Source organism: Thalassophryne amazonica, chromosome 13 (assembly GCF_902500255.1).
Source record: "Thalassophryne amazonica chromosome 13, fThaAma1.1, whole genome shotgun sequence".
NCBI classification, from domain to species: Eukaryota; Metazoa; Chordata; class Actinopteri; order Batrachoidiformes; family Batrachoididae; genus Thalassophryne; species Thalassophryne amazonica.
Genome location: NC_047115.1, coordinates 98,232,736 through 98,258,898, shown reverse-complemented (window position 1 = coordinate 98,258,898; position 26,163 = coordinate 98,232,736). Strand labels below are relative to the sequence as shown.

Sequence of the window (26,163 nt, the reverse complement as noted above, 5' to 3'; positions counted from 1 at the left end):
GTTTAAAAGAAGGAGTTGGCACTGACAGATCTGGAAACAGAGGCTCGGTGGGGCTCTCTGCTGGCTCTGCTGCTGACATAGCCGGCACAGCGGCCGGACATGGAGGTGGGCATGCCATTGTTGTTTCAGTTTGCTTGTGTGGGGCTGGAAGTTGTAGAGGCGTGGATACCACTGGTAATTCTGCTGGCGGGCCAGAAGACATGGACGGCGCTGCTGGATCGTGAGATGCGTGCACAGATGAGGACTCTGGGGGCTGAAGAGGTCTCGGCAGATGCCGCTGGTGATTTTGGTAAGGTGAACTCTGGGCTGAGTTGCGGTGATGTGGACGCTCGTCCTTCCTCTGCCGGTGGTGCGATGGAAGTGAGTGGCTCCACGTGATCCGTAGGCATGGATGCTAATGTTTCGAAATGCACGCATTCAGCTGAGCACTGTGGCAATGTGCTTTCTCCTGATGGCTTGGCAGGCAGGTTAGGAGACCGGAGTGCTTCTGGAGGTGTAACTACCGCCAAGTTGTCAGGCAACAAATGAGCTTCTGTTTGCAAGGACGTGGAGCTCAAAAAAGTTTGATGTAGTAGCTGAGGTGCACAAGGCTTGCATGGGGCTGGCACCAGGGGTTGGTGAGGCATGGCCAGAATTGGTGCTGCATACAGCCACAGAGACGGTCCTGTAGGCTGACAGTTCACTGCCGGATTACAGATTGCAGAGCGGCGTGGCGCAGGTACAGGTGGCGTGGGCATGGCCGGAGTTGATTCAGAGAATTGCAGAGGCACCAGCTGCGAAAAACGTGGAGGCATGACTGCTGCGTAAGACAGGGTTATGGACCGTGGTTCTTCTGAACAAGCGGCATAAATGTCTGACTCGAGCAAAAAATCAATAGGGTCCTCAATGCATGGAGGTAACTGACCCAGCTTGAATAGGGTTTTTATTTTGACTAACTCAGGATGAGCTGACACAACCTCTGGCTTGGTTTGAAGGAGCTGGTCAAGGGTAGAAAACACAAGTTGCCTGCTCTTTCGACCTGGATTGTCCCAGTACTCAAAAAATAGGTCCTGAATCTTAAAAAAGAATGTTGCCATCTCTTGGAGTGCCGACTCCTCTGCCTCTGAAGAATCATCATCCAAATCGACCCAATCTGAGTTGCAGTCCGAGAGAGGAGAGACAGATGGCAGGTGCATCTCCGGCTGTCTTACCCAGTCACGGAGTCTCTCCTCAGCAAAGAGGTCATCTAGATCTGCGAGTTCAGGGAAGAATTTGTATAGCCAGGTGTTGGCTTCAACTAACTCCCATGCCTGATTCAGATAATCAAACTTCTCTTGGGGAGTGTAGGTGTTGCAAAAACAGACAAAAAGAAGTGGATATCTGACAAAATCTCCTTAATTGTGGTCAAGTCCTGGTTTTCGACAGGATTAATGCTCCCAGGCGAGGCAGGATGTGAGTCTGCAGCGTCCCGGTTCTGGCTAGTTTGTTCTGTCATGCTGTAAGGCAACGTGGCTCAGAGAGGGTGGGAACACAAAGGCAGACTCATACATAGGAGTGTAGGATTGATTAAAAAAAGCTTTATCTCAAAAGCAGGCAGTTGTTCGGTACACAGAGTAGCAGTCAGCATGGCAGAGGTATCAGGCAAGGGTAAGGCTGAGGCGTGGTCAAAAACTGGCTGAGGTCAAAAACACAGTAACACAGAGTTCACAGGCTGAGACAAAGCCATCCATCCATCCATCAATTTTCTTCCGCTTTATCCGGAGTTGGGTCGCGGGGGCAGCAGCTCAAGCAAAGCCGCCCAGACCTTCCGATCCACACACACCTCCCCCAGCTCCTCCGGGGAATCCCAAGGTGTTCCCAAGCCAGCCGAGAGACATAATCCCTCCAGCATGTCCTGGGTCTTCCCCGGGGCCTCCTCCCGATGGGACATGCCCAGAACACCTCTCCAGCGAGGCGTCCAGGGGGCATCTGAAAAAGATGCCCGAGCCACCTCAATGGCTCCTTTCAACATGAAGGAGCAGCGGCTCGACTCCAACCTCCTCCCGAGTGAGACAATGTCGTGATCCAAAAATACAAAGCAAAGTCAAAAAATCAGCAGGGCAATCAGGACTGTGACAAAAGGCTTGGACGGGGTTTACAGAAACAATGAACTAGCAAGAAGAACCAAAAACACAAGGTTTAAATAACAGAAGTGGCAATCACAGCAAACAAGGCACAGGTGTGGGGAACAAAGAGACAAACATGAGATCAAGAGGGTGCAGTCAGGCAAAAAGCAAAGCAGACAGAATTGGCGGTGTGGAGGGAGGATACAAAGATGAGGTGAGCAGGTGCAAAAGAGTGCAGTAGAGTGAACACTAAGCAGACAGAAATAAACAAAGGTGAATCCTAAATATAATGTAGAAGAATCTACACACGGAACAAACAAAGAAACAAAACCAAGAAAAACAATGGTGAGAATTGGAAAGTGATCAACAAGACAATTAAAGGAAGGGGCTGAAACTAATGTGTGACAAAATCAAAAACTAACAGAAGCAATGACTCTAGTGGTAAAATGCAAAATAATACCAGTGACTAAAGTAATCCTAAACTAAAAACAAATACAGAGGATCAAAGTGTAAAGCAGACGCAGACAGAAAGTGACAAAGACTAAAGCAGGGGAGGACATGGGACCAGACAGGGACAGACCTGACAGTCGGACACTGTATATAAAATAATTATTTTGTAGCAGATTAATCATTTTCTGTCAGAGCTTGGATGTTGAAAACACCTCTAATCCCTTCTGGAATCACAGAGGACATTTGGAGCTTTTTCCTCTCTCTATCTCGTGCACTGAAGTGGAGAACATATTTGGAACAGCTTAAAAGGTAATTATTTGTAATGTTTTCATTTTAATAACTTGGTAAAACATCTGCATGAGTCTTTAAACGTGATTTAAAAGTCTCCACAGTGTCCGACTGCCGAATGTGTGCCGGCAGATTGTTCCACAGAGCTGGGGCACGATAGGAGAAAGCTCTGTGGCCATCAGACTTTTTCTTCACGGACTAAGGTTAATTATGGAGTTCCACAAGGTTCTGTGCTAGGACCGATTTTATTCACTTTATACATGCTTCCCTTAGGCCAGGGGTAGGCAACCTGTTCCAGAAAGAGCCATGAGGGTGCAGGTTTTCTTTGCAGCCACTGACTCCACCAGGTGATTTTACTGATTAATATCACTTTGAGCAGATGGAATCAGTTAATCAGTGAAATCACCTGGTGGAGTCAGTGGCTGCAAAGAAAACCTGCACCCTCATGGCTCTTTCTGGAACAGGTTGCCTACCCCTGCCTTAGGCATTATTATTAGAAAGCATTGCTTAAATTTTCATTGTTACGCAGATGATACCCAGCTTTATCTATCCATGAAGCCAGAGGACACACACCAATTAGTTAAACTGCAGGAATGTCTTTCATGTTGGGAAGGTGTCATAGCACGGACCCACAACAGGGGGCGCAAATGAACGGACAATGAATAAGCCAAAAAGGTAACAATTTAATGTTGTGATAATACACAACGAAACGTACAGTAATTTGCACAGTTAATGTAACTCCAGGTGACGTGTGGGCAGGCTCGAAGATAGGAGACCCCCGACGAGAGAGAAGCCGCGTGCCACACGGCTTCCACCACCAACGCTCTGAAGAACACCGGAGCCGCCAAGTCCCGAATCCCCAGGTGGCCTCTGTCTTCGGCTGTCGACCCTGGTACTGCTGGCAGAAAGCAGAAATATGATGAGTGAGTGTGAGTCCGCACACTCAGTAATTCTCAGTCCGAACACAGTTAGGAGGGAGCACCTCCACCTCCAAATCACACACACTCGTGCAGCTCCTGGTCAACCACTTATCTGAGATGGGGTGTGAGGCGAAGCCGTCGCTGTCACACCAAACGCCAATCCTCTAGATAAGGCAACACTCCAGGAAAACGGCTGCAATAGAAGTTCAAGTTATTACACACACAGTGTTAGTCAGCAGAGAAATTACCTTGGTAATGGTAGTCGATTTCTCGGCGGGGAGGTGGAGTTGCAGTCCGGCTTTTATGGTGGTGATGATGAACGAGTGACAGCTGGTGCAGAGGATGAGTGACAGCTGTCACTTCTTCTGGGTCTGGCGCCCTCTCGTGCTTGGAACCTGCACTCCAAGCAGGGCGCCCTCTGGTGGTGGTGGGCCAGCAGTACCTCCTCTTCAGTGGCCCACACAACATTTCAGACATAAAGACATGGATGACCTCTAATTTCGTGCTTTTAAATTCAGATAAAACTGAAGTTATTGTACTTGGCTCCACAAATCTTAGAAACATGGTGTCTAACCAGATCCTTACTCTGGATGGCATTACCCTGACCTCCAGTAATACTGTTAGAAATCTTGGAGTCATTTTTGATCAGGATATGTCCTTCAATGCGCATATTAAGCAAATATGTAGGACTGCTTTTTTGCATTTGCGCAATATCTCTAAAATTAGAAATGTCTTGTCTCAGAGTGATGCTGAAAAACTAATTCATGCATTTATTTCCTCTAGGCTGGATTATTGTAACTCATTATTATCAGGTTGTCCTAAAAGTTACCTGAAAAGCCTTCAGTTATTTCAAAATGCTGCAGCTAGAGTACTAACAGGGACTAGAAGGAGAGAGCATATCTCACCCATATTGGTCTCTCTTCATTGGCTTCCTGTTAATTCTAGAATAGAATTTAAAATTCTTCTTCTTACTTATAAGGTTTTGAATAATCAGGTCCCATCTTATCTTAGGGACCTCATAGTACCATATCACCCCAATAGAGCGCTTCGCTCTCAGACTGCAGGCTTACTTGTAGTTCCTAGGGTTTGTAAGAGTAGAATGGGAGGCAGAGCCTTCAGCTTTCAGGCTCCTCTCCTGTGGAACCAGCTCCCAATTCGGATCAGGGAGACAGACACCCTCTCTACTTTTAAGATTAGGCTTAAAACTTTCCTTTTTGCTAAAGCTTATAGTTAGGGCTGGATCAGGTGACCCTGAACCATCCCTTAGTTATGCTGCTATAGACTTAGACTGCTGGGGGGTTCCCATGATGCACTGAGTGTTTCTTTCTCTTTTTGCTCTGTATGCACCACTCTGCATTTAATCATTAGTGATCGATCTCTGCTCCCCTCCACAGCATGTCTTTTTCCTGGTTCTCTCCCTCAGCCCCAACCAGTCCCAGCAGAAGACTGCCCCTCCCTGAGCCTGGTTCTGCTGGAGGTTTCTTCCTGTTAAAAGGGAGTTTTTCCTTCCCACTGTTGCCAAGTGCTTGCTCACAGGGGGTCGTTTTGACCGTTGGGGTTTTTCTGTAATTATTGTATGGCTTTTGCCTTACAATATAAAGCGCCTTGGGGCAACTGTTTGTTGTGATTTGGTGCTATATAAATAAAATTGATTTGATTTGATTTTGATTTGATTAGATGAGGTGCACTCTGTGCATGCTGACGCAATGACTTGCACTCAAGATGAGCATTTTACGCAGAACATGACCTCGCACAACAGTGATTCTGCAGACATTAAGGGATGAACACAAAGTTAAAAGTTGGATCACAGTGTCAAAATGGCTGTAAAGCTGCAGGAGAAATAAAGCCAGTGAGAATAAGCGCAGAGGCGACTGTCCAGGAACCCATGGTTCGATTCTACCTGGTATGGTGCATTTAATGAGTCTGGAACACAGGTGAACAGCAGCCTGGCGCACAGCGCACACCGGCCGGACTGTACAGTAGCGTGTTTTTTTGGACTGTATTTAAAAAATGTGACAACATCTTGAATGGATGCTGTGAAGTGAAAACTCATACTTTAAAGGGACCAAGTGTGGGAGGGCTGGAGGTTTGGACCAAACCCATACCTAAACGTGCGCTGTCACGTTACATGGCGCGACATGGATCATATGTGGCTTGACGTGGATCATATGCAGCGACACGAGCCACTCGAGGCTGGACGGGGCTCAAATGACAGGTTGGTCGTGTCTCACTAGAGGCTGATACCTGGAACATGTGAGGTACAGAGAGGCACATAGAGGCGCCTTAGTCGTGGATACGTAGATTAAAATGTGGATCATTCTTTGAATAATCTCTGTGTGTGGCTCATTATTCATGGCTTATTATTCGGTGGAATCGAGGCTTTATCATTCATATTCTCTGAAAAACAGCCCAAAAAACAAACATTCTGCCAGCGTATGTAAAGTTATGAGCACAACTGTAACTAACCATCTACAAGAGACCAACACACCCCCCCCCCCACACCCCACACACACACACACACACACACACACACACACACACACACACACACACACACACACACACACACACACACACACCACGACCCGTCAGGCTCACACGTCAAAGAGACACCCCAACCCCCATATTCTGACAAAATCTTCTACTACTATGAAAGTCCCACGATAGCAACATTAACCGTTCTTGGCTAACGAAGCTGATTCTGATCACACAACTTTGCACAAAACCAGTGGTCCTCAACCTGGTCCTCAAGAACCAGAGAACCTGGTTCCGTCTGTCCGGGCTGTGTCACACACTGACGGTCTCATTCAGGTGTGCAGCCAATCAAGTGCCAGCAGACACCTGCAGGTTTTGTGGTTCTTGACGACTAGTTTGAGGACCACTGGTTTAAACAACACAGTTATTAAAATCAACAATATCTGGACGTCACTGCTAGAGCTCATTGGTTGTTCCTGCTCAGTTCAGGGACATGTGACCTCACAGCAGGCTGACATAAGATGGTGACAATAAATTCCACTCACGGGGTTGCGGCTGTGTCGGATAAGCGCCGCTAGGAGGCGGCTGGCCTCTCCTCGGACTCCTGTATGGTCTTTGGCTTCACACCACTCCATAACCCGAGCCAACAGGGCAGCATCTTGCCCCAGCACCAAGGCCGCCTCCGCTGACACACACACACACACACACACACACACACACACACACACACACACACATTACAGGTGAAATGGGGTCCAGGCTCATACTGATGAGTCTCATTTACATCGGTCAGACTTTGGTTCCATAACTGTGGCTAACAGGAATCCCCGATCAGTATTCACGGTAGCTTTTCTGAACTAGTGCAGATTAACTGTGGTACCTCCTGCTGGAACCATATTTACAAAAATCAGTTCCAACTTGCTGGCCCTGCGGCAGACTGGCGTTCTGTCCAGGGTGAACCCCGCCTCGCGCTCTTATGACTGCTGGGATTGGCTCCAGCCCCCTGTGACACTGGTTGAAGATGAGTGTGTGTGTCAGTTCCAACTCACATCGTCATTATGTCCACAGATTATAGAATGAATTTATTCTATATTATATGTATATATATATTACCCGTTCTACGCACAGGTAATAGAGATGAATTTTAGCCACGTCATTGTATATTTCATGTGGCTTTAGTTAAGGTGTGGTAAGGTGCACTGCATTGTTCAACCGAGTGAGAAGCAGACAAGTGAGGGAAGCCACCAAGACAAGACAAAGAGCGTGACACTGTGCAACATTTGACTCTTGAGTCATCAGTTTTTCAGCTTTATAGTGAATGGAGAAGGATTTTAAAAAGGAGGTGAAACGTATCACCAGATGGTCCACAGCCTGGACGTGTTGCTATGAGAAGCTGTGAAACCTCTTCTCTGTTCCCCCGATGCCTCAACTGTCAACTCAGCTGATGGCTGACGTGGTGCTGTGGAGGCAGTGCACACCGCGCCAGCTAACACCGCATCACCTTATCACTTTTGGATTAAATTAGTTTTTGGGTACATTTTAATTCAACACTGCATGAATTGATTATGTTGTGATTTAATGTATAAATAAATTTAAATTAAATACGAGGTCTGTGAGAAAAGAAACCGACCTTTTTATTTTTTCAAAAACTATATGGATGTTGTGTGGGCCGCTGAAGAGGACGTACTGCTGGCCCACCACCACCAGAGGGTGCCCTGCTTGGAGTGCGGGCTCCAAGCGCTAGAGGGCGCCAGACCTAGAAGAAGTGACAGCTGTCATTCATCCCCTGCACCAGCTGTCACTCGTTCATCATCATCACCATCATAAAAGCCGGACTGCAACTCCACCTCCTCGCCGAGAAATCGACTACCAGTAACAAGGCCTCTACTGGTGGTTGGCTCTCACTGCTGTATTGTATCACTTCCTGTTCCGGAGCACAGCGGTGTTTTTCTGTATCTGTTAGCTGTTTAATCTGCGCAGTTAGATTGATCTAGTTAACTAGATAACGATTTGTTTCACAGTGTAATCTTCACGTGCCTTAACTAAAGCACTCCTTCTGCTGAATCACCTCTAAATTATTTACACATTATTCACTTTGCGTGTTTTTAGGAATCCGCTAGCTTAGCGCAGCTACTAGCTCTTAGCCGATTTAGCATGGCAGCTTCTCCTGTCTCTCCCGCACTTTTCTGCTCTGGGTGTGAAATGTTTAGTTATTCCTCGGCCTCCTTTAGCAGTAATGGTACTTGTAATAAGTGTAGCTTATTCGTAGCTTTGGAGGCCAGGCTGGGCGAATTGGAGACTCGGCTCCGCACCGTGGAAAATTCTACAGCTAGCCAGGCCCCTGTAGTCGGTGCGGACCAAGGTAGCTTAGCCACCGTTAGTTACCCCCTGGCAGATCCCGAGCAGCCGGGAAAGCAGGCCGACTGGGTGAAGCGTAGCCCTAAACAGAAGCCCCGTGTACACCGCCAACCCGTTCACATTTCTAACCGTTTTTCCCCACTCGACGACACACCTGCCGAGGATCAAACTCTGGTTATTGGCAACTCTGTTTTGAGAAATGTGAAGTTAGCGACACCAGCAATCATAGTCAATTGTCTTCCGGGGGCCAGAGCAGGCGACATTGAAGGAAATTTGAAACTGCTGGCTAAGGCTAAGCGTAAATTTGGTAAGATTGTAATTCACGTCGGCAGTAATGACACCCGGTTACGCCAATCGGAGGTCACTAAAATTAACATTGAATCGGTGTGTAACTTTGCAAAAACAATGTCGGACTCTGTAGTTTTCTCTGGGCCCCTCCCCAATCAGACCGGGAGTGACATGTTTAGCCGCATGTTCCCCTTGAATTGCTGGCTGTCTGAGTGGTGTCCAAAAAATGAGGTGGGCTTCATAGATAATTGGCAAAGCTTCTGGGGAAAACCTGGTCTTGTTAGGAGAGACGGCGTCCATCCCACTTTGGATGGAGCAGCTCTCATTTCTAGAAATCTGGCCAATTTTCTTAAATCCTCCAAACCGTGACTATCCAGGGTTGGGACCAGGAAGCAGAGTTGTAGTCTTACACACCTCTCTGCAGCTTCTCTCCCCCTGCCATCCCCTCATTACCCCATCCCCGTAGAGACGGTGCCTGCTCCCAGACCACCAATAACCAGCAAACATCTATTTAAGCATAAAAATTCAAAAAGAAAAAATAATATAGCACCTTCAACTGCACCACAGACTAAAACAGTTAAATGTGGTCTATTAAACATTAGGTCTCTCTCTTCTAAGTCCCTGTTGGTAAATGATATAATAATTGATCAACATATTGATTTATTCTGCCTTACAGAAACCTGGTTACAGCAGGATGAATATGTTAGTTTAAATGAGTCAACACCCCCGAGTCACACTAACTGTCAGAATGCTCGTAGCACGGGCCGAGGCGGAGGATTAGCAGCAATCTTCCATTCCAGCTTATTAATTAATCAAAGACCCAGACAGAGCTTTAATTCATTTGAAAGCTTGACTCTTAGTCTTGTCCATCCAAATTGGAAGTCCCAAAAACCAGTTTTATTTGTTATTATCTATCGTCCACCTGGTCGTTACTATGAGTTTCTCTGTGAATTTTCAGACCTTTTGTCTGACTTAGTGCTTAGCTCAGATAAGATAATTATAGTGGGCGATTTTAACATCCACACAGATGCTGAGAATGACAGCCTCAACACTGCATTTAATCTATTATTAGACTCTATTGGCTTTGCTCAAAAAGTAAATGAGTCCACCCACCACTTTAATCATATCTTAGATCTGACGTATCGTTATCTTTGGCTGCTTTCAGTGATGCCGGTATTTGGTTAGACTCTTTCTCTCCGATTGTTCTGTCTGAGTTATTTTCATTAGTTACTTCATCCAAACCATCAACATGTTTATTAGACCCCATTCCTACCAGACTGCTCAAGGAAGCCCTACCATTATTTAATGCTTCGATCTTAAATATGATCAATCTTAAATATGATCAATCTATCTTTATTAGTTGGCTATGTACCACAGGCTTTTAAGGTGGCAGTAATTAAACCATTACTTAAAAAGCCATCACTTGACCCAGCTATCTTAGCTAATTATAGGCCAATCTCCAACCTTCCTTTTCTCTCAAAAATTCTTGAAAGGGTAGTTGTAAAACAGCTAACTGATCATCTGCAGAGGAATGGTCTATTTGAAGAGTTTCAGTCAGGTTTTAGAATTCATCATAGTACAGAAACAGCATTAGTGAAGGTTACAAATGATCTTCTTATGGCCTCGGACAGTGGACTCATCTCTGTGCTTGTTCTGTTAGACCTCAGTGCTGCTTTTGATACTGTTGATCATAAAATTTTATTACAGAGATTAGAGCATGCCATAGGTATTAAAGGCACTGCGCTGCGGTGGTTTGAATCATATTTGTCTAATAGATTACAATTTGTTCATGTAAATGGGGAATCTTCTTCACAGACTAAAGTTAATTATGGAGTTCCACAAGGTTCTGTGCTAGGACCAATTTTATTCACTTTATACATGCTTCCCTTAGGCAGTATTATTAGACGGTATTGCTTAAATTTTCATTGTTACGCAGATGATACCCAGCTTTATCTATCCATGAAGCCAGAGGACACACACCAATTAGCTAAACTGCAGGATTGTCTTACAGACATAAAGACATGGATGACCTCTAATTTCCTGCTTTTAAACTCAGATAAAACTGAAGCTATTGTACTTGGCCCCACAAATCTTAGAAACATGGTGTCTAACCAGATCCTTACTCTGGATGGCATTACCCTGACCTCTAGTAATACTGTGAGAAATCTTGGAGTTATTTTTGATCAGGATATGTCATTCAAAGCGCATATTAAACAAATATGTAGGACTGCTTTTTTTGCATTTACGCAATATCTCTAAAATCAGAAAGGTCTTGTCTCAGAGTGATGCTGAAAAACTAATTCATGCATTTATTTCCTCTAGGCTGGACTATTGTAATTCATTATTATCAGGTTGTCCTAAAAGTTCCCTAAAAAGCCTTCAGTTAATTCAAAATGCTGCAGCTAGAGTACTGACGGGGACTAGAAGGAGAGAGCATATCTCACCCATATTGGCCTCTCTTCATTGGCTTCCTGTTAATTCTAGAATAGAATTTAAAATTATTCTTCTTACTTATAAGGTTTTGAATAATCAGGTCCCATCTTATCTTAGGGACCTCGTAGTACCAGATCACCCCAATAGAGCGCTTCGCTCTCAGACTGCAGGCTTACTTGTAGTTCCTAGGGTTTGTAAGAGTAGAATGGGAGGCAGAGCCTTCAGCTTTCAGGCTCCTCTCCTGTGGAACCAGCTCCCAATTCAGATCAGGGAGACAGACACCCTCTCTACTTTTAAGATTAGGCTTAAAACTTTCCTTTTTGCTAAAGCTTATAGTTAGGGCTGGATCAGGTGACCCTGAACCATCCCTTAGTTATGCTGCTATAGACGTAGACTGCTGGGGGGTTCCCATGATGCACTGAGTGTTTCTTTCTCTTTTTGCTCTGTATGCACCACTCTGCATTTAATCATTAGTGATCGATCTCTGCTCCCCTCCACAGCATGTCTTTTTCCTGGTTCTCTCCCTCAGCCCCAACCAGTCCCAGCAGAAGACTGCCCCTCCCTGAGCCTGGTTCTCCTGGAGGTTTCTTCCTGTTAAAAGGGAGTCTTTCCTTCCCACTGTAGCCAAGTGCTTGCTCACAGGGGGTTGTTTTGACCGTTGGGGTTTTACATAATTATTGTATGGCCTTGCCTTGCAATATAAAGCGCCTTGGGGCAACTGTTTGTTGTGATTTGGCGCTATATAAAAAAATTGATTGATTGATTGATTGATTGAAGGTAATTTCTCTGCTGACTGACACTGTGTGTTTTTAACCTGAACTTCTATTGCAGCCGTTTTCCTGGAGTGTTTCCTTATCTGGAGGATTGGCGTTTGGTGTGACAGTGACGGCTTCGCCTCACACCCCAACTCAGATAAGTGGTTGACCAGGAGCTGCACGAGTGTGTGTGATTGGAGGTGGAGGTGCTCCCTCCTAACTGTGTTTGGACTGCGAATTACTGAGTGTGCGGACTCACACTCACACATCACATCTCTGCTTTCTGCCAGCAGTACCAGGGTCGACAGCCGAAGACAGAGGCCACCTGGGGACTCGGGACTTGGCGGCTCCGGTGTTCTTCAGACCGTTGGTGGTGGAAGCCGTGTGGGACGCGGCTTCTCTCTCGTCAGGGGTCTTCTATCTTCGAGCCTGCCCACACGTCACCTGGTGTTTATTGACTGTGCAAATTACTGTACATTTCGTTGTGTATTATCACAACATTAAATTGTTACCTTTTGGCTTACTCATTGTCCGTTCATTTGCGCCCCCTGTTGTGGGTCCGTGCTACGACACCTTCCCAACAATGGATTTGAATCACGTGCGATTACATCAGACAAGCTTGAACCCTCGTGCGCATGCGTGAGTTTTTTCACGCTTGTCGGTTGCGTCATTCGCCTGTGGGCAGGCTTTGAGTGAGCACTGGTCCACCCCTCCCGTCGGAATTCCTTTGTCTGAGAACTTCCTGAGAGACTGGCGCTTTGTTTGATCAAAATTTCTTCAGAAACTGTAAGGCACATCCAAGTGGACACCATTCGAGAAATTCAGATGGTTTTCGGTGAAAATTTTAACGGCTGATGAGAGATTATGGAGTGTTACTGTCGCTTTAAGGACAGCCCATGGTGCCGGATGGCGCGCCACGCCCTGAGTCGCCGTCGTCAGCCTGTTTTGAGCTGAAAACTTCCAAATTTAAGCCTCTGTTGACCCAGGACGTTGTGAGAGAGCAGAGAAGTTTCAGAAGAGGTCGGGATCAACAGTTTATCCAGACATTCCACTGTTAAAGGAGATTTTGTAATGAAAAACGTGCGGACGGATTTGCGCGTCGGCACGCAGCCACCCATTGCATGGCACCACAGAAAAACACCTCCGTGTTGATAACCATTCGTAAGATTCAGGCGGTTTTCGATGGCTTTCAGTCGAGTGAGTATCCGAGAAATTGTTTAACAGCTGGGCATGTTCAAACCTGTCCTGTGAGACTTCCAACGGAGGTGTTTTGCTGTGGCGCCGCGCCATGAGCGGCTGGGTGCCGACACACGAATTGAAATTTTGATCAAGCAAAGCGCCAGTCTCTCCGGAAGTTCTCAGACAAACGAATTCCGACGGGAGGGGTGGACCAGTGCTCACTCAAAGCCTGCCCACAGGTGAATGACGCAACCGACAGGCGTGAAAAAACTCACGCATGCGCACGAGGGTTCAAGCTTGTCTGACACAATCACACGTGATTCAAATCCATATGGTTTTTGCAAAAAATAATAAGGTCGGATACTTTTCTAATAGACCTCGTATGTCAACATTTCAAGATGAAATAACCTGGTGTATGAAGCTCACACACACACAAACACACACACACACACACACACCTTGTCCATCCACCATCATCCGCAGCGTCCCAAGAAGTTTGAACTGAACCGGCGGCATATCGGAGCGCATCAGAGTCTTTATCCTCTCCGTAACGCCGTCCTGCAGCATCCGCACTTTATTTGGAACTAAAATGAAAAACAATCCAAGCAATAAAATAAAAGTAATGTCACAGTCTATTTCTGAGCGAGACAGAGCGCTCAAATGAAAAAACAGACAGAAAAATGTTTTCAAACTCTGATGACGCGGTAAACCACTTATACGTGTGTGTGTGTGTGTGTGTGTGTGATTGGTACCAGGAATTGCCAGGTTCCTGAGTGCGCTCAGTCCAGCGTGTTGCACAGAAACATCTCCTTCATCGACGTGCTGTTCCAACAAGGTCAGGACGTGAGGAACCACGCCCAGATCCAGCATCTTCACACAGTTACTGTCTGACACACACACACACACACACACACACACACACACACACACACACACACACCCACACACACACACACACACACACACACACACACACACACACACACGGGCCATCCTTTATGCATGTTTCAAACTGACCCTCGACAGATTCTTTCACAGCATGTTCTCAATGAATCTGTTTCTGACATAGTTTGGAAGTCAGCAAGAGAGAAACATTTCTAAATCTAAACCAGATAAAACCTCTGACATGATTTACACAACATTTCATTATGTCTCCTCTCACTGTGTCATCGCTCTCAGTACCTCATCTCCATTGACCTGGTACTTATTTATTTGAGAGCTCTGCACAAGAATTCCTATGTATTTATTATTGCACAATTGCGTGCAAGTACAAATGGCACTCTCAGTATGTCGTCACTCCCAGTATGACTTCATTCTCTGTATATCATCACTCCCAGTATGACTTCACTCTCTGTATATCGTCACTCCCAGTATGACTTCACTCTCTGTATATCGTCACTCCCAGTATGTCATCACTCTCAGTATGTCATCACTCCCAGTATGACTTCACTCTCTGTATATCGTCACTCCCAGTATGTCATCACTCTCAGTATGTCATCACTCCCAGTATGACTTCACTCTCTGTATATCGTCACTCCCAGTATGCCGTCGCTCCCAGTATGTCATCGCTCCCAGTATGTCTTCACTCTCAGTATGTCGTCACTCCCAGTATGTCTTCACTCTCTGTATATCGTCACTCCCAGTATGTCTTCACTCTCTGTATATCGTCACTCTCAGTATGTCGTCGCTCTCAGTATGCCTTCACTCTCAGTATGTCTTCACTCTCTGTATATCATCGGTCTCAGTATGTTGTTATTCCCAGTATGTTGTCACTCCCGGTATGTTTTCGCTCTCAGTATGTCGTCACTCTCAGTATGTCGTCGCTCTCAGTATGCCTTCACTCTCAGTATGTCTTCACTCTCTGTATATCATCAGTCTCAGTATGTTGTCACTCCCAGTATGTTTTCGCTCCCAGTATGTTTTCGCTCTCAGTATGTCGTCGCTCTCAGTATGTCGTCGCTCTCAGTATGTCTTCGCTCTCAGTATGTCTTCGCTCTCAGCATGTCGTCACTCTCAGTATGTCTTCGTTCTCAGCATGTCTTCGCTCTCAGCATGTCGTTGGTCTCAGTATGTCGTCGGTCTCAGTATGTCGTCGGTCTCAGTATGTCGTCGGTCTCAGTATGTCGTCGGTCTCAGTATGTCGTCGCTCTCAGTATGTCGTCGCTCTCAGCATGTCGTCGCTCTCAGCATGTCGTCGCTCTCAGCATGTCGTCGCTCTCAGCATGTCGTCGCTCTCAGTATGTCGTCGCTTTCTGTATATCATCGCTCTCAGTATGTCGTCACTCTCAGTATGTCTTCACTCTCTTTATATCATCGGTCTCAGTATGTCGTCACTCTCAGTATGTCGTCACTCTCAGCATGTCGTCACTCTCAGTATGTCGTCACTCTCAGCATGTCGTCGCTCTCAGTATGTCTTCGCTCTCAGTATGTCATCGCTCTCAGTATGTCTTCACTCTCTGTATATCATTGGTCTCAGTATGTTGTCACTCTCAGTATGTCTTCACTCTCAGTATGTCTTCACTCTTTTATAGTAGAGAAGCTTGAATCTTTGACTGGACTGGGTTGTGTAATGCAAGGACGTTTCACTTCAAATTGCAGAAGCTTCCTCAGCTAAAATTCTTGCTCTGGTAGTCTGACTTTTGTCTTGACTCTTGTAGAGAAGAATAACAGAAGCCACAAAAGCTGGAGTTTTAAACCTAACCAGACCCCTCCTACCGAGAGGCAGATGGCTATTGGCTAGTGACTAAACAATTGCTCTAATTAGCACCTATTGTGCTCTAGTTAGCACCCTCCTAATGACAGGGTAGCTGTCCCACCTAACGATAGGACTGACGCCTCTCCTGATGATGTGAATGACTCATTACCATGAACAAAAGACTGGAACTGCTTTGACCTGAGTACCCCATTGTAAACAGGGGACAAAGCGTGTCTCAGACCCCCTCCCCGGTTAAGGCTGGGTTTCAACTGTTTCACATACAAAGCTTCCTTCACTCCTCTCTCAAACCATTTATTTTCCCTGGCTAAGATTTTAACTTCCTTGTACTCAAATGTGTGGTTAGTGTCTTTAAGGTGGAGATGAACCGCAGACTGAGGTCCACCACCACCCTCTCTGCGGTGGTAGTATAGCCTTTTGTGCAACGGCTGCTTCGTCTCACCTATGTAGTGTTCATTACAGTTTTCCTGACATCTGATAGAATACACTACATTGCTCTGTTTGTAACTAGGGATCCTGTCCTTAGGGTGAACTAATTTCTGTCTCAAGGTGTTAACAGGTTTAAAGTAAACTGGGATTTTGTGCTGTCTGAAGATCCTCTGTAGTTTTTCCCCTACTCCTGCGAAATAAGGGAGAGAGACTCCTCATCTTCTTGTCTCCATCTCCTGTCTGTCTGGTCTCTTTGTTCTTTGGAACTTCTGCACTTTATACAGGGACCATCGTCGGTACCCACATACTGTGAGGGCTTTCCGGACAAGTTGTTGTTCTTTAGCCCTTCCCTCTGCAGTTGTGAGCACCTGTAGGGCTCTGTGTTGAAGCGTCCTGATCACCCCGAGCTTGTGTTCAAGGGGGTGGTTTGAGCCAAGGAGCAGATATTGGTCAGTGTGAGTTGGTTTTCTGTAAACCCCTGTCTGGAGCTGCCTGTTCTCTCCAATCGTAACATCACAGTCCAAGAAGGCTAAATGGTTGTTTCCAGTGGGGGGCACAGATAACCAAAAAATTAACTTTGATAACAGATAATCAGATAACTGAAAAGTTATCTTTGATAAAGTTAAAACAATAAACCACCCAAAAATGTATCGGAAGTTACAGATAACTGATCAATTCCAGGATTGCAAGCTGATTTTGAGTTTTAACACCACAATCGCTTCTGAAAGCATCAAAGGTGACCACAGACCCAAACAATGAGTCAGCACTTCTATCTTTGAGTGTCCTGCCCCCTGCTGGAAGCTCCAGTTTACTACATGGCTTCCAGCACAAACGCAGCTGAGAGGAGCCACAAAGCCCAGCTCTCTACCCAATCACAATGCTCCGGTCAGGCTGAGGTCTTGGAAAATAAAGCAATGCTGACTTATGGTTGGTGTATAAATAAAATGAATACTGATAGAATAACTCCATTAATGTCAATTCTGTCATTTGGGCAAAGTTAAAATATAACATATATCTTTTAATGTTGAATAATGCACTAATTCTTAAGTTTTGTAACAAACACAGACAGATGGCATTCTGGGTAAAATGTGCCTCTGCTCACTGATTGGTTATGTAAACCAACACGTTAATGTGAGGTGTGTCATGTGCAGTGATGCCGGTAACGCGTTACTTAGCAACGCGTTACTCAAACCACTTTTTTTAGTAACGAGTAATCTAACGCGTTAATCTTTCCAAATCAGTAATCAGATTAAAGTTACTTCTCCATGTCACTGTGCGTTACTATTATTTTTCATTATGGGTCGATAGCAGCATTAAACTTGGTCCGTGGGCAGGAGGTCGGGGTTCGACTGAACTTCCCACTTTAAGCGAGCTGTGAGCTTTTCATCCGCGTTTTTTTTTACAGCAGCTACGATTCGTCGTCACCTCTTAAAGCGTGGTGACAACAGCACACCTGCACTGAGCTTTACAAAGACATTTTTATGCTTTTTTCTCCTTTATTTAGAATTCTGAGCTGAGCCGCTTTGTATCTGTGCGCTAAAAACAGCTGATCCTCCTCGACGCGTCAACAACTAACACTGTTTTCCACTCAAATGCACCTAAACTCTCTTTCTGAGGACCACATGATGTGAAAACACAATAAAACTTTCTTACCTGTAAATCTGGTCATGTTTTCTGCATAAATAAATGTTATTCATTCTTTGTGCTCAAACGCCAAAGCAGGAGCGAATCCAGATGGAATGGGGGTGTGGGGCAAGGATGTGCCCCCCCACACACACACACACAACACCCTTGGATTAACGGTCCAGTTTTGAAGCCTTTTTTTACTACAACTACTAATACTACTTATAATAATAATAATTTTGACAAGTAAAATGTTTAGAGAGAATTTAAATGTTAGAAAAATTTTAGAAAGAATTTAATAGTTACATTTATAAACAATGTAGGTTTGAAATTGCAAGTTTTACTGTTACAGTGCTGTCAACAGTTAAATATGAGGTCAAGAAAGAGGTCTTTATTTACTTTTTATAAAACAAGTATTTATTTTCATTGAAGTCAAGAAAGGGTGACTATAAAGTGAGTTTTGGCAAAACAGGTATCATTGTCATGTTGACGTGGGTTGTTGTCGGCAGCTGGGGAAAGTAACTAAAAAGTAACTAGTAATCTAAGTTACTTTTACAATTGAGTAATCAGTAAAGTAACTAAGTTACTTTTTCAAGGAGTAATCAGTAATTGGATTAGTTTTTCAAAGTAACTGTGGCAACACTGGTCACGTGTTGGTGTTTACAGATAAATGTCCTTTTGTAAAATATTCCATTTTTTATTTGTAAAAAAATAAAGGCATTTCAAAAAAAAAAAAAAAAAAAAAAAAGCCAAGTTGTAATTAGACAACCGTCTGATATAACCGGTGTCAAAATAAATAGAACACTGCCATGATCTACTGGTGCCAATGCGAGTTTTGGCCCTTTTTCAGTTGATTTTTCATTGGTGCAAGAACTTTCAGGTTAATCGCACGTCCTGCATCGTTTAGTATACATGGAGTAACGAGCTGCATTTAACATCTCACGACCACCTCTCGCACTGTGCCTGTGCAAACACCGCAGACCTGTCTTATAATGTTTTTTTTGTTTTGTTTTTTAAACTTTGATGTCTCCCATCGACAGTTTTTGTAAATTAAGTTTGAAAAAAAAGCTTCTGTTTACGTTTTGCTTCTGGAAACATGAGTCCGATGTGTGGTTTTTGAACGTACAATGTGTGTGAGAACATAAATCGTGCGCTCTGAACTTTTACACCGTGCGGTTCTGTGGTACAGTTTGAGCTGGAACTGAGTACAGTGATTGAAAATATCAGCCCAGTTTCAGTTTGAATACTGCCATGAACACTACTGGCCAGAAGATGGCAGTAGAGACTTGCCAAAACAAAATTCCAGATAATCTGTGTCTGCTGCTACTCTGCTACATTTAAGATGTGTGGAATTTAATAAACGCAAACACAATAACATCTATAAACCCAGAGAACATATTCAGAAGAGTTTTAGGCACTAGAGTTTAATGCTGTTGTCCTGATTAGAGTGTCTCAAATGCATTTCTCATGTCGTGAATGTACTGAGATTACCCTCTCACCCATAATGCACCTGGACACAGCATGTCCCCCACTAAAACTTTAAAAATGAGCACATTACTTTAAAACTAAAACATATATCTGATCATTTCACTTTATAAAACTTCACGTGATGTTAATTTAAATAACTTGTCCAAAATTAGTTTGGTTAAAATTTCAACCATAAGTTAAAAATGTATGCCTCTGGATGACTTGGGTGATATTGCCGTCATATCAGTATGGGGTTAAAAGAAATACGTTTTTTTTTTTTTGTTTGTTTGTTTGTTTGTTTGTTTGTTTTTGGTGACCAGTTCTTCTTTGCTTGCAGAATATAGAGCGGTTTCTTCTAGAAGCAGCTCTCGTCTGTTTTGCAGAGGGTAGAACTTCACATCTGCTATAAAACATTTAACAGGTAGATGCTCAACTGATTTAAAATTTTATAAATGTTTGTAGCTATTCAGCTTTGTTTACTATGTTATTGGTCTAAAAGTTATCAGACAAAAATTTATTGGAAGATAATTAGTCTGATAATGGTTTTCAAAGTTATCTGAAAAGATAATCTGATAATGAAAATATTATCTTCGATAATTATCGGATTATTGGAACTGTGCCCACCACTGGTTGTTTCTGGTGTCCTCACGTGTGAACTTGATATTGGAGTCCACCGAGTTGATGTGCTCTGTAAAGGCCTCCACTTCCTTTTGTTTGATTTTAATCCATGTGTCATCAGCATATCTGAACTAGTGACTGGGAGAGATGCCCGTGAAGGACACCAAGGCTCTCTTCTCCACTCGCTCCATGTACAGATTGGCCACAATGGGGGGTACCGGAGACCCCATCACACAACTATAGCCGCTAATTCTCTAACTGAAAAGTTAACTTTTATAACAAACAGATAAACCACTAAAAAAATCTAACTTTTAGTATTGACTGTCAGCTACTGATGAGCCAGTTTCGCGTTTAAGCACCGCGGAGGCTTGTGAGTAAATGCAAAGGAGATCACAAACCTAAAACAAACAAGCCAGCGCTTTTGTCTTCATGCACCCTGCCGACTGCTGCAAAGACGTGTCACTGACTCTCACACACAACAACACAGACGGTGGCAGAAGAGATCAAACGCAAGATGCTTTTGACTAGTGTGCTGTTCCAAAAAATAAAAAACTCTTTTTGATAGTCAGAAAAAAAAACAAAACAAAAAAACAGGAGGGACAATGATGAACACTCTTTAACTAACATAACTCTTCACCAAATGAACTACACTACTTGAACTACCTGTCTGTCTTGTTGTGTGTGAAAAGTAAATGACACTTTTATTTGTAGAGTTTCTCACCATTTCTGGCGAAGTTGGCGATTGCCAGAGCTCCAGACAGCTGCAGCTGGGTGTTGGTGCTCTGGAGCCACGACAGAACATCCTGGTACACTCGACCCGAACCCTCACCAAAACACTTCTGCATGGACTCATCTGAGACACACACACACACAGGAAACTTGGTGATTGTTGTGGTCTTGACCCCCCCTCACTGTGCCAGAGAACGGGTCAAAATTTATCATTTTTTAAAAATGTTTAAATATCATTAAATCACAAAACTTTCAAAATATTTGGTGAACTCTGTTAAAAAGAACCACGGGCTGTAACAACTTAAATTCAAGTGAGCTCAGGTCTGTACTCCTCCAGTCCTTTGTAAAAGGACGTCCCCACAGCAGCAAGAGTCCAACCCCCAGATCTCACCGGTGTGCCAGAGACATTTGGACCTGAGCAGGATCATCATGTTAGGACAGTCCTGATAAGATGGTTAGATAACCAACTCTTTGTAAAAAGCCAAGAAATGTGAATTTCACTAGTCGACTGTCTCCCTTCTTGGGTTTGTGATCCCCAACCGTACGGTGGAAATGGATCTAAGGTCACTTTAGCGGTGAACCGGCCAGTTCCTGAAACCAGAAAACAATTACAAATGTTCCTGGGTTTCACCAACCCTAACTAGGTCCATCCATAATTACAGTACCTTGGTTGTGCCATTGAGCAAACTCACATCAGTTAACTTTAAATTAGTCTTGTCTCCCTCTGCAGAGAATTTCAAGAACTTAAGGCCTGGTTCACCTCTGCTCCCATTTTATCCATGCCAGAACTATTCTTCCAATTCATGGTCAAGGTAGATTCTTCTGATGTGGGAGTGGAGGTAGTCCTCTCACAATGGTCTGCTGAAGACAACAAGATGCTCCCATGTCCATTTTTCTCTCAGAAATTGTTGGAATTAAATTATGACATGGACAACCAGGAGCTTCTTGCCATTATATTTGCACAGCACTATCTCAGCTCTTGGTCTCCAATTTGTGTCCAAATTTTGGAGGATGTTCTGCAGGTTCTCAGTGCCACTCACACCCCTCTGGGGCTGGCTTTCGACATGGGACCTTCCTTTCCGGGCAAAGTGTGAAAGCTTGGCTTCTTGTTTTGTTGGTCCTTTCAGTATTTCTAAGGTTCTCCGTACTGCTGCTGTACATCTGGCACTGCCCCACAGTTCATGTGTAAGTCTAGTCTGTTGTGTGTCTCCCACTGAGATAGTGGACGGTGTGGCAGGGTTAACGGTTGAGTGTCTCCTGGCTGCATATCACCAGCGTAGTGGACCTCAGGGTTTGTTTGACTAGGACGCTTATGACCATGATGAACACAGCCAGGACTATTTTGGAAAAGTTGTTGGTACATGATTTCTATTAATAGCAGAAACTTGCCCTCTGTGTGTGTGTGTGGGGGGGGGGGGGGGGGGGGGGTTGATACATGCATATGCCAGTGATCATTATGGTCAGATGATCTGGTGTCCTGAAGCTTGTGTTTTGACTCTCGGGTTCTGCTGATATAATAAGTACCTCTGTGTGTGTGTGTGTGTGTGTGTGTGTGTGTGTGTGTGTGTGTGTGTGTGTGTGTGTGTGTGTGTGTGTGTGTGTGTGTGTGTGTGTGTGTGCATATAGTACTTGCCTCCGAGCAGCAGGGACACAATGAGGTTGGAAGCAATCTTGATGCTGCAGAGGTCATGGGGGTCAGAGCCTCCCTGCAGACCCTCAATCATCTCAGACAAAGCTTCCGGCACTCCGGACTCTGCAAACTGCAGCTTCAAGGTGTCTGATGGAGCAGCACAAACACACTTTATTGCCACTCCAGCCCCCCGATCACCGTGCTAACTGACAGAAACGGAGGATTCTGCACATGTGCAGTTTGTTGTCTATCAGAAAGTAAACATGCTGCATTTGTCGTTTTTGGCCACACGAGTCTGCCAAGTTACCTTCATTAATGTTACTAACCGAAACTTCTTCAGAGGAGGACGTGTTGACAGAAGACATGCTGATAGAGAAAGTATTGACAGAGGACGTGTTGACAGAGGACATGCTGAGAGGACGTATTGAAAGAGGACATGTTGACAGAGGACATGCTGAGAGGACGTATTGACAGAGGACATGCTGACAGAGGACGTGTTGACAGAGGACATGCTGACAGAGGATGTGTTGACAGAGGACATGCTGAGAGAGGACGTGTTGACAGAGGACATGTTGACAGAGGACGTGTTGACAGAGGACATGTTGACAGAGGACGTGTTGACAGAGGACATGCTGACAGAGGATGTGTTGACAGAGGACATGCTGAGAGAGGACGTGTTGACAGAGGACATGTTGACAGAGGACGTGTTGACAGAGGACATGCTGAGAGAGGACGTGTTGACAGAGGACATGCTGACAGAGGACATGTTGACAGAGGATGTGTTGACAGAAGACATGCTGAGAGGATGTGTTGACAGAGGACATGTTGGCAGAGGACATGCTGAGAGGACGTGTTGACAGAGGACATGTTGGCAGAGGACATGCTGAGAGGACGTATTGACAGAGGACATGCTGACAGAGGACGTGTTGACAGAGGACATGTTGACAGAAGACATGCTGAGAGGACGTGTTGACAGAGGACATGTTGACAGAGGACATCAAATCAAATCAAATCAATTTTATTTATATAGCGCCAAATCACAACAAACAGTTGCCCCAAGGCGCTTTATATTGTAAGGCAAAGCCATACAATAATTATGTAAAACCCCAACGGTCAAAACGACCCCTTGTGAGCAAGCACTTGGCTACAGTGGGAAGGAAAAACTCCCTTTTAACAGGAAGAAACCTCCAGCAGAACCAGGCTCAGGGAGGGGCAGTCTTCTGCTGGGACTGGTTGGGGCTGAGGGAGAGAACCAGGAAAAAGACATGCTGTGGAGGGGAGCAGAGATCAATCACTAATGATTAAATGCAGAGTGGTGCATACAGAGCAAAAAGAGAAAGAAACAGTGCATCATGGGAACCCCCCAGCAGTCTAAGTCTATAGCAGCATAACTAAGGGATGGTTCAGGGTCACCTGATCCAGCCCTAACTATAAGCTTTAGCAAAAAGGAAAGTTTTAAGCCTAATCTTAAAAGTAGAGAGGGTGTCTGTCTCCCTGATCTGAATTGGGAGCTGGTTCCACAGGAGAGGAGCCTGAAAGCTGAAGGCTCTGCCTCCCATTCTACTCTTACAAACCCTAGGAACTACAAGTAAGCCTGCAGTCTGAGAGCGAAGCGCTCTATTGGGGTGATATGTTACTATGAGGTCCCTAAGATAAGATGGGACCTGATTATTCAAAACCTTATAAGTAAGAAGAAGAATTTTAAATTCTATTCTAGAATTAACAGGAAGCCAATGAAGAGAGGCCAATATGGGTGAGATATGCTCTCTCCTTCTAGTCCCTGTCAGTACTCTAGCTGCAGCATTTTGAATTAACTGAAGGCTTTTCAGGGAACTTTTAGGACAACCTGATAATAATGAATTACAATAGTCCAGCCTAGAGGAAATAAATGCATGAATTAGTTTTTCAGCATCACTCTGAGACAAGACCTTTCTAATTTTAGAGATATTGTTATGTGTCGGACGCAGCCCGGAGAACCGACCAGCATTTGAAGGACCCAGTATAAAATAAGCAGAGCATGGTACAAAGGATAACAGAGTTTAATGAACATAACAGTGCTGTGAAAAAATATAAAAGTGCGCGGTCTGGCGTGGTGGTTTTGCGGTGCGCTCCCAGCAGCGCCAACAGTCCGGAGCCAGAACCAACCCGGACCCAAGGACCCCACCGACACCCCCCAGGTGGCCGCGACAAACCGAGTCTGTGAAAGAAGGAATCTGTTGTATGGCTGGGGGGCCTGGCTGCCTTTTTGTTTCTGTCTTTTGTTTTTCCTTCCAGGTGGCTTGCATTTGGGACTGAGTGGCTGTGTTGCTGAGGTTATCAGGACCTCACCCTGATCACCTGCGGCTCATCAGGACTCACAGCTGAGGTGCATCTATATGGATTGGAACATGGTGGCACGGACCCAGCGGTAGCAGAGACGGTAACGCGCCGGGAAGGCGGCAGCAGACGTTCAGAAGTTATCCAGATCAGTTGCGGGTGCTCTCCGCCCGGATGGTGCGTGTTTGAGAACCCATTACTGAATACTGATTCGTGCTCTCTTGCAGCCGTGTTCCTGTGTGTGCCTTATCCGTGGGTCGTGGTGGAGTGTGACTGGCGACGGCTTCACGTCGCACTTCGACCGGATAAGAGGTTTGAACGGGAGCTGCAGGAGTGAGTCTGTAATGGGTGAACGCGCACAGCGGAGCTCTGTGGCACGGGTCGCGGTGCTTCCTGTGTTACAGTCGTAGCCCCGTTTCCCCGGGTAATGATAGCTACTGCGTCTGTTGTGTCAGCTCCAGTGTTATTTAGTTGAATCACATTTTTGGTTGTGTGCTGCTCACAGAAAGGCAGCATGAGTTTGTTTTCTCAGTTACCAAAGGGGGTTTTTCATTTTTAGCACTTTGGCTCCCTCTTTTGGTGACTGAGTCACATTACCGTCAAGCTCTTAAGTTGGAACAGCTGTGTTCCATTTGTTGGAGCTTGACGGTATAAATCACTTATTTGTTTTGTGTTAGTTCATTTTGTGTGGGTGTTTTTTGAGTTGGTTTTTGTGTGGGATTTTATTTTTTGTTTTTCACTATTTAGTGTCTGGGGTCGTGACCCTGCAGTTCTGCCAAAAAAAAAAAAAAAAAAAAAAAAAAAAAGGACCCGAGCAACCTTATGTCAGTCTGTTAGTCTTTCTTTTTATTTTTTTTTCAGTTTTACCTCCCAGGGTTTGATGGGACGGTCCCCTGGGGGGTCATGGGGGGGGGTATTTGGGTTGTTGTTTTTTCTTTCTTTTTTTTTTGTTTTGTTTTTTGTTATGCCCTCTCTTCTCCTCTGACTCCAGCCGTGTGAGCCGTAGTGTCGGCGTTGCTGGAGTGGTGCAGTTAGGTTGTGCTGGGCGTTTCCCAGGTAACCTCTGCACCCGGGAGGGGAGGGGGGGGTTTGGGGTATTTTCTTTTTGTTCCCTCTCTTCTCCTCTGGCTCCAGCCGTGTGAGCCGTAGTGTCGGCGTTGCTGGAGTGGTGCAGTGTGGTTATGCTGGGCGTTTCCCAGGTAACCTCTGCACCTGGGGGGGGGGGGGTGTTTTCCCCCAGTTTCCGCCCTCAGGGTTTGACTGTGGTGTCCTCTGGGGGGGAAAGGGCTGTGGGTCCATCTAGCCATAGACGGCCGGGGCTGGGTCCGTTGGTCGTGAGGGGAGGCATCTCCTGGGGTTGACGAGTGGTCCTCTGGGAGGCGCTGGGAGTCCCCGTGGGTGACGTTGG

At 45.2% G+C, this 26,163-nt stretch overlaps 1 protein-coding gene across 2 annotated transcripts in view; it reads right to left on the bottom strand.

Annotated features, from left to right (window-relative positions):
- The window catches only part of si:dkey-191g9.5 (rap1 GTPase-GDP dissociation stimulator 1), an 86,508-nt gene that overhangs the window by 18,666 nt on the left and 41,679 nt on the right, over positions 1 to 26,163 (bottom strand). For both annotated transcript variants that reach the window (XM_034185077.1, XM_034185076.1), the window contains exons 7-11: positions 22,443 to 22,586; positions 20,802 to 20,933; positions 13,983 to 14,117; positions 13,689 to 13,814; positions 6,763 to 6,902 (exon numbers count right to left, since the gene is read on the bottom strand). In XM_034185077.1, coding sequence (XP_034040968.1) covers positions 6,763 to 6,902; positions 13,689 to 13,814; positions 13,983 to 14,117; positions 20,802 to 20,933; positions 22,443 to 22,586 — 677 coding nt within the window. The remainder of the gene's footprint in view (positions 1 to 6,762; positions 6,903 to 13,688; positions 13,815 to 13,982; positions 14,118 to 20,801; positions 20,934 to 22,442; positions 22,587 to 26,163) is intronic.